General features: G+C 41.7%; 1 protein-coding gene across 1 annotated transcript; it reads left to right on the top strand.

The window, feature by feature from the left end:
* LOC106578934 (C-X-C chemokine receptor type 3) lies at positions 1 to 5,377 on the top strand. Its single transcript, XM_014158215.2, has 3 exons — positions 1 to 79; positions 4,361 to 4,744; positions 4,919 to 5,377. The coding sequence occupies exons 1-3, from the start codon at positions 77 to 79 to the stop codon at positions 5,093 to 5,095; spliced, it is 564 nt and encodes a 187-aa protein (XP_014013690.2). The 5' UTR covers positions 1 to 76; the 3' UTR covers positions 5,096 to 5,377.
* Positions 5,378 to 9,027: the final 3,650 nt, after the last annotated feature.

Raw genomic sequence — 9,027 nt, 5'->3', positions numbered from 1 at the left:
ATCATGCTCACAACAGCGCCAGCCCATCATCTCTGTGGAAACTGATTGACAGACTGCATCAATACCATTCAAAGGCATGGTAAGTGTCCCTATATACACATATTTCAACTGCATATACAGAATAATCACTATCATATTGAATAACAACATTGAATTTGTACAAATAGGTACACTTATTTTATTTGTCTATTTTTGTTTTTTAAATAACAGTTGGGAGTATTAATGGCATTATAAGCAATTTTACATACCTTTTCACAAAGCAAATTGATAATAATAAGAGGCTTTTAATTTGTTACATGTGCTGCAAAAATGTCCTAAATTTGAGTCAGACCTAAGAAAAGCACCTTTACATTAAGTGTAGGTGTGAACAGTCTTTGAAATAGTCTAATTAAATTGTCTAAAATGACAGAATCTCGACAGATGATCTTCTGATAAGGAAAGCCCTACATTATTGACATTTGAAACCTGTTGAGAGGAACTAAAACTCAGATAGGGTTTCAGGTAGTGTCCCCACATCTCATCTAACATATTTCACAGTTGCAGTCCCGGGTATATAAAATATGTGTGAAAAGAAAGACAGTACCCACACATTTTGTTAAGATGTTCACATGTTCCACAATAACGCACCAATATTTTGACTCACAGTTGCATTATTGGGGAGCAAACGGCCTATATTCTCCTTCCTTCTCCTAGTATGTTTTGGACTTCTAACCCCTTTTAAACAGAGCTAAAGTCTTCTGGGTTGTACCATTGGATTTGTCTATAGATACCAACCATTAGTCTGTGTGATTAACGAGGGCTGAGTGGTGTTTGTGAGACAAGGGTGGATCCTTTAAGGGGCCCGGGGCTGAGTCTTTTTACAAAAATGTTGAGTCCGAATGGCTTGAACTACAAACTATTAAAAGTTATCTTTGAAAAGCCGAGACTCTCACGAACATGCACATGTAACATGTTTTGCTCTATGATTCTCACAAGCTACACAAGAGTTGTTAGAAGGTAAGGGGTTACTCTACATAGATACTGTAATAAGCTCACATAGTTGCTGTCACAAACTCCAAACAGTTGTCACTGACTAGTTAGATATTCATTTCCCAGTGAGCAAACATTTCTATACTTAGATTTTTTTAAAATAAAAATGTGTCAATAAAACTAATGAGTGCAACTGGTTATGTCCAGTTGTTTTGTGTTGTACTTGTAGCCCTGGTTGTCCTGAAAAGAAAATGCTAAAAACACTTTATTGTGAGGCAAAATATAAGGGCTGTAGATAAATGAAAAGCCCATTTTTGCTGGGGTCTCTGGACTGACAGGGTTAATATGTCACAGTTCAACATACAGTACACATGGGCGCCTGGTTGAAAACTAAGACATAAAAAAACCTCACACAAAGTGACAGTCGAGGTTTCGTGTGATTTTGCTTGCAGAAAGGGTGTTAGTTTGTCCAGGAATCAGCCTATTGTATCTTTTAGTGTCTAACAGTGCCTCGTAACTGAAGACAATTTGGGCAATGAAACTACAGAAAGCCATTCATATCCAATGGAAGAGAAGCAAAGTGGGCAGCTTTCCCCAACTTTGGTCCCGTCCTGTTCATCCTCCCTCATCCATGCTCGCCAAATGGTTACAACACCCACTTAACTTCCCTTCATCGAAAATGAATGGGTCTGTATTGTTTCACCACCCCCATCGTGTTATGTGGAAATGCACTGTGACAGCTGTTGATACCTACAGTAAGGGAAAAAAGTATTTGATCCCCTGCTGATTTTGTACGTTTGCCCACTGACAAAGAAATGATCAGTCTATAATTTTAATGGTAGGTTTATTTGAACAGTGAGACAGAATAACAACTTAAAAATCCAGAACAATGCATGTCAGAAATGTTATAAAATGATTTGCATTTTAATGAGGGAAATAAGTATTTGACCCCTCTGCAAAACATGACTTAGTATTGGTGGCAAAACCCTTGTTGGCAATCACAGAGGTCAGACGTTTCTTGTAGTTGGCCACCAGGTTTGCACACATCTCAGGAGAGATTTTGTCCCACTCCTCTTTGCAGATCTTCCCCAAGTCATTAAGGTTTCGAGGCTGACGTTTGGCAACTCGAACCTTCAGCTCCCTACACAGATTTTCTATGGGATTAAGGTCTGGAGACTGGCTAGGCCACTCCAGGACCTTAATGTACTTCTTCTTGAGCCACTCCTTTGTTGCCTTGGCCGTGTGTTTTGGGTCATTGTCATGCTGGAATACCCATCCACGACCCATTTTCAATGCCCCGGCTGAGGGAAAGTGGTTCTCACCCAAGATTTGACGATACATGGCCCTGTCCATCGTCCCTTTGATGCGGTGAAGTTGTCCTGTCCCCTTAGCAGAAAAACACCCCCAAAGCATAATGTTTCCACCTCCATGTTTGACGGTGGGGATGGTGTTCTTGGGGTCATAGGCAGCATTCCTCCTCCTCCAAACACGGCGAGTTGAGTTGATGCCAAAGAGCTCCATTTTGGTCTCATCTGACCACAACACTTTCACCCAGTTGTCCTCTGAATCATTCAGATGTTCATTGGCAAACTTCAGACGGGCATGTATATGTGCTTTCTTGAGCAGTGGGACCTTGCGGGCGCTGCAGGATTTCAGTCCTTCATGGCGTAGTGTGTTACCAATTGTTTTCTTGGTGACTATGGTCCCAGCTGCCTTGAGATCATTGACAAGATCCTCCTGTGTAGTTCTGGGCTGATTCCTCACCGTTCTCATGATCATTGCAACTCCACGAGGTGAGATCTTGCATGGAGCCCCAGGCCGAGGAAGATTGACAGTTCTTTTGTGTTTCTTCCATTTGGAAATAATCTCACCAACTGTTGTCACCTTCTCACCAAGCTGCTTGGCAATGGTCTTGTAGCCCATTCCAGCCTTGTGTAGGTCTACAATCTTGTCCCTGACATCCTTGGAGAGCTCTTTGGTCTTGGCCATGGTGGAGAGTTTGGAATCTGATTGATTGATTGCTTCTGTGGACAGGTGTCTTTTATACAGGTAACAAACTGAGATTAGGAGCACTCCCTTTAAGAGTGTGCTCCTAATCTCAGCTCGTTACCTGTATAAAAGACACCTGGGAGCCAGAAATCTTTCTGATTGATAGGGGGTCAAATACTTATTTCCCTCATTAAAATGCAAATCAATTTCTAACATTTTTGACATGCATTTTTCTGGATTTTTTGTTGTTGTTATTCTGTCTCTCACTGTTCAAATAAACCTACCATTAAAATTATAGACTGATCATTTCTTTGTCAGTGGGCAAACGTACAAAATCAACAGGGGGTCAAATACTTATTTCCTTCATTAAAATGCAAATCAATTTATAACATTTTTGACATGCATTTTTCTGGATTTTTTTGTTGTTATTCTGTCTCTCACTGTTCAAATAAACCTACCATTAAAATTATAGACTGATCATTTCTTTGTCAGTGGGCAAACGTACAACATCAGCAGGGGATCAAATACTTTTTTCCCTCACTGTAGCACTACCTAGCCTGCTTGCTAGCACCAACATGAGGGGCGAAGCTAGCATGGTTATCCAAATGATTGTGTTATGTGTAAATTCACTGTAAGACCTAGATTCTATCAGATCAAGAGTTAACCAGACATAACCGACACCCGCATAGCTGTTGTTTTGGCTTCATAATTCATAAAGGTCATGTTAACTGCCTGATATTATCACAGAGAGCAAAACATATAAAATCTCCTAAGCCTGTGTTAACCTCAGACCTAATTTTCAGCGTTTATCCCTAAACCCCATTCTTTCTCCATTCATTTCCCCAATAGAGCCCCACAGTGGAGGTGTCATAATACCCATAAAACCTAGCGGTCAAACAGGGAAATGATTCCAATAGTTTTTAAACCATACATTTTTCCCATAGGGAATTTTAGAAACCCTTAAAATAAGGGCTGTGTTTCGCTTAGGCTTACCCTAGCGTAACAGTCACCTTGTCCTAGAGAGATTTACACAGTTATCAAAACATCATACTGTGGTAGTCTATAGGAATGGCTGAACGACACCAACTCCTTTCAGGTCTTTAGGACTACAAACTGGTGAGCTCTATTACCTCTGTGTCAGTGAGTAGACAGCGCCCCCTTGGGTGCACAATAGAGCAGTCTGTATGATCAATTGGCATAAGGATATCATCATCTGAATTACAATCCGTCATCTGAAAATCAACCATTCAAAATGTAAAATAGCCACATATATCACACATAGAAATCATACAGGTGAAAAACACTACATTTTCCACTTTTTTTGCCATTGCATTTTACTCACACACTGTGATGCATTATTATGCTTAAATGTCAAAGACAATTAGTTCTGTTTCACTTACAGGATTCCCTCATGGCCGGCGGTGAAAAGTTAACATTTACCGAAGTTGACCTCTCTGGTGATTATGATGGGGATTATAATGAGACCTACAGTGACATGTGCTGTTCTACTGCTGGTGTGTGCAGCATGGAGGGCATGCGTTTTGACGCTGTGTTCCTCCCCATATTCTACTCCCTGACACTGGTTCTTGGGCTGCTGGGCAATGGGCTGGTACTTTTGGTTCTGGTACAGAGGAGACGGAGCTGGAGCGTGACAGACACCTTCATCCTGCACCTGGGCATGGCCGACACTCTGCTGCTGCTTACGCTGCCCCTCTGGGCTGTTCAGGCCGCTGGGGAATGGAGCTTCGGGACCCCCCTCTGCAAGATCACTGGAGCCATGTTCACAGTAAGGACTATACACATTAAATAAATAAACTGTTGGGTTTAGTTTACATTTCTGAGGAATACAATAGCGAATGGAATACAATTGTCGTCAATATGTTTTACCCAATTACAAACTTACTCTTTGTCAACTTTGTAGCAGTTTTATAACAGTCTGATTTTCTCTAACTCTCCTCAGATCAACTTTTACTGTGGCATCTTCCTGCTGGCCTGCATCAGTCTGGACCGCTACCTGTCCGTGGTCCACGCGGTCCAGATGTACTCTCGCAGGAAGCCCTGGATGGTGCAGGCCAGCTGCATGTCTGTGTGGCTCCTCTCACTCCTCCGCTCCATCCCCGACTGGCACTTCCTGTAGTCTGTGAGGGACGCCAGACGAGACAAAGTGGAGTGTGTCCACAACTACCCGTCCCTCTCCCAGTCTGGGTTTGACTGGCGCCTGGCCTCCCGCCTGCTCTACCACACGGTGGGCTTCCTCCTCCCATCTGCAGTGCTACTCTTCTGCTACTCCTGCATCCTGCTGCAGCTGCAACGCGGCTCCCAGAGCCTCCAGAAGCAGAGGGCCGTCCGGGTCATCCTGGCCCTGGTGCTGGTCTTCTTCCTCTGCTGGACGCCCTACAACATCACCCTCATGGTGGACACCCTCTACTCCAACAACACCCTGGTGGACACCTGCGGGAGCCATAAAGCCCTGGACATCTCCCTGACGACCACCTCCTCTCTGGGCTACCTGCACTGCAGCCTCAACCCCGTGCTCTACGCCTTCGTGGGGGTGAAGTTCCGGCGCCACCTGCTGGACAAGCTGAAATCCCGGGACTGCAAGCTGAAGAGTGGAGTCAGGCTGCAGACTGCCAGACGGAGGAGCTCCATGTGGTCTGAGTCTGGAGACACCTCCCACACCTCTGCCATCTATTAAGGACTTTTCTCTCTATCCCAAGATTTCCAAAACTAGGTCCTAAACTAGGTCCTAAGGACCCCAAAGGGTGCATGTTTTGTTTTTTGCCCTAGCAATACACATCTTACACAAATAATCTGCTAATTGTCAAGCTTTGATAATGTGAATCAGCTGTGCAGTGTTAGGGCAATAACCAAAACATGCACCCCTTGGTGTCCCGAGGACCGAGTTCAGGAAACACTGCTCTATCCTGTTGCTCTTGAGTTGTCGTTGACTCAATAAGTGGAATATCAATGTGACCTTTAGTCCACTCTAGCTTCCCCTCCAGTAGATTTGAGCTGGAGGAAAGGTTGTTAGAGCCGTCGTGTTTCACCATCATCTTTTCCCAATAGAGCGCGTAGAATTATTTCCTATTAAAGAAACTTTTTGTAAAGAATGGAGCCTATAATGAAGTTACACATAAGTAAATCAATCAGTTGTACATACTTAACCTCTCTAGGGTAGGTGGCACCAAATCGTCCCACCTACGTAACAGCCAGTGTAATCCCGTGGCGCGTTATTCAAAAACCTAAAAAATGCAAAAACTTACATTTTTCAAACATATGACTATTTTACACCATTTTAAAGACAAGACTCTCGTTAATCTAACCACACTGTCCGATTTCAAAAAGGCTTTACAACGAAAGCAAAACATTAGATTATGTCAGCAGAGTACCCAGCCAGAAATAATCAGACACCCATTTTTCAAGCTAGCATATAATGTCACATAAACCCAAACCACAGCTAAATGCAGCACTAACCTTTGATGATCTTCATCAGATGACAACCCTAGGACATTATGTTATACAATACATGCATGTTTTGTTCAATCAAGTTCATATTTATATCAAAAACCAGCTTTTTACATTAGCATGTGACTAGCATGTGACTAGCATTCCCACCGAACACTGCCGGTGAATTTACTAAATTACTCACGATAAACGTTCACAAAAAGCATAACAATTATTTTAAGAATTATAGATACAGAACTCCTCTATGCACTCGATATGTCCGATTTTAAAATAGCTTTTCGGTGAAAGCACATTTTGCAATATTCTCAGTAGATAGCCCGGCATCACAGGGCTAGCTATTTAGACACCCAGCAAGTTTAGCACTCACCAAAGTCAGATTTACTATAAGAAAAATGTTATTACCTTTGCTGTCTTCGTCAGAATGCACTCCCAGGACTTCTACTTCAATAACAAATGTTGGTTTGGTTCAAAATAATCCATAGTTATATCCAAACAGCGGCGTTTTGTTCGTGCGTTCAAGACAATATCCGAAAGGGTAAATAAGGGTGACGAGCATGGCGCAATTCATGACAAAACAATTCTAAATATTCCATTACCGTACTTCGAAGCATGTCAACCGCTGTTTAAAATCAATTTTTATGCAATTTTTCTCATAAAAAAGCGATAATATTCCGACCGGGAATCTGCGTTTAGGTAAACAGACGAAAGAAAATAAAGCATTCGGTCGACTCGGGCACGCGCCTAAGCCCATAGTATTCTGATCGGCCACTTGCCAAAAGCGATAATGTGTTTCAGCCAGAGGCTGCCTCGATATCGTTCAGCTTTTTCCCGGGCTCTGAGAGCCTATGGGAGCCGTAGGAAGTGTCACGTTAGAGCAAAGATCCTCAGTCTTCAATAAAAAGAGCCAAGATGAAACACAACTTGTCAGACAGGCCACTTCCTGCATGGAATCTTCTCAGGTTTTGGCCTGCCATTTGAGTTCTGTTATACTCACAGACACCATTCAAACAGTTTTAGAAACTTTAGGGTGTTTTCTATCCAAAGCCAATAATTATATGCATATTCTAGTTACTGGGCAGGAGTAGTAACCAGATTAAATCGGGTACGTTTTTTATCCGGCCGTGTCAATACTGCCCCCTAGCCCTAACAGGTAAAAAAATAATATTAACGTGATTACAAAATTATATTTCCACTATAATTTTTTTAAAATCTAAAACAGTTCTGAGTATGAAAATATCTTTTTAAATTTTAAGTTTGTAATTTATCATTTTACTTACCTGCTTCAGGTTTTGTTAAATGATAACTGGCATATGTGCTCTGTTATAGTTAATGCATTTGGTATTACTGACACATGCAATAATTTGAGATATATTTTGTTCATAACAAAAATGCACAGTATCCTATGACAGGTTTGCATTTCAAGGAACCATAGGGAAATACTGAATAAAGTTATATTTTTTATACTATCGTTCAGAATCTCTGTCTTTTAATGGTTGGTTAATAGATGCTTGTACACCAAAAATGAAAACCCCTAGAGGCAGCAAGACTCAGATCAGCATAAGTGATGTAGACACACCGCCACCAAAGGCCTTTTCAGGATGATTCAATATCACAGAACAATCATAGACATGTATTGATATCTATGATTGTCTGGCATGTAGAATGGCGAATTGTGTCAGCTCTATACATCACATTTTTATCTGCAAACATTCCGAACATTCCACCTCACTGAACACAACATGGTAGGCCTGCTGGTAGCCTAGCGGTTAATAGTGTTGCACAGGTAACCTGAAAGTCGCTGGTTTGAAGGTACATTTTTTGGGGGCAGATGTGCCCTTGAGCAAGGCACATAATTGCTCTGGATAAGAGTGTCCGCAAAAAGATAACATAATTACCCAAGTTCTCTGTGGTTTCAGCTGAAAAATACATACTTTTACTGTGGCAGGAAGCCAAGTAAAGCTTACCAACATGGGGTGACAAAGCTTTGCACCAAAGGGCTTTGCACACAAAAAACGTTTTTTGATTTTTTAAAAATATAACACAGGAGTGAAGAGCGATATGAGAAGTCCCCACCCAAGATGACGATGAGACAGTCTGCCTCTCTTCCTGTCCCTTCTCTGCTTTACTACAGCATATATGCACCTAAAGGTTTATTCTAGAAGGACATACAGCAGCAACAAAAACTTTCTCTAATCTTTCTCTCATTACTTGTTCCATTCAAGAGCTTCATAAGCACTTCAGCCTTGAGTTAGCTTTACTTAATCATCAATAATGTTGAGTGACAAGACTTAATGGACAGCATCACTCAGTCCAACTGAACAGCTTGCCTCTACCACCTTTTAGCAAGAAGAGAAAAGTATAATCCACTTTAGCTGAAACAGGAAGAGAAACAGGAAGCAGGTCATATCTTGAGTTTGGTGTGTTGCTGCTACTGACACATGATTTCTCTGTCCTCCATATCTCATAGAAAACAAAAGGTGAAATATCACACAGTGAAACAAAACCAAAACAAGTATGTTCATGAGCAAAAACAGGAAGGAGGAAAAGTGGTTAACCAAAATACAAATAGGGTCAAGTTCTGGCATGAATATTCCAGGTCAGTTC

The sequence above is a fragment of the Salmo salar genome, chromosome ssa02, assembly GCF_905237065.1.
Source record: "Salmo salar chromosome ssa02, Ssal_v3.1, whole genome shotgun sequence".
NCBI classification, from domain to species: domain Eukaryota; kingdom Metazoa; phylum Chordata; class Actinopteri; order Salmoniformes; family Salmonidae; genus Salmo; species Salmo salar.
This window is presented reverse-complemented; position numbering and strand designations above follow the sequence as displayed.

Excerpts from the sequence above, each read along its gene's own strand:
- LOC106578934 (XM_014158215.2), top strand. Across the intron at positions 4,745-4,918 it reads TCACTGGAGCCATGTTCACA|ATCAACTTTTACTGTGGCAT; the intron begins GTAAGGACTATA and ends AACTCTCCTCAG.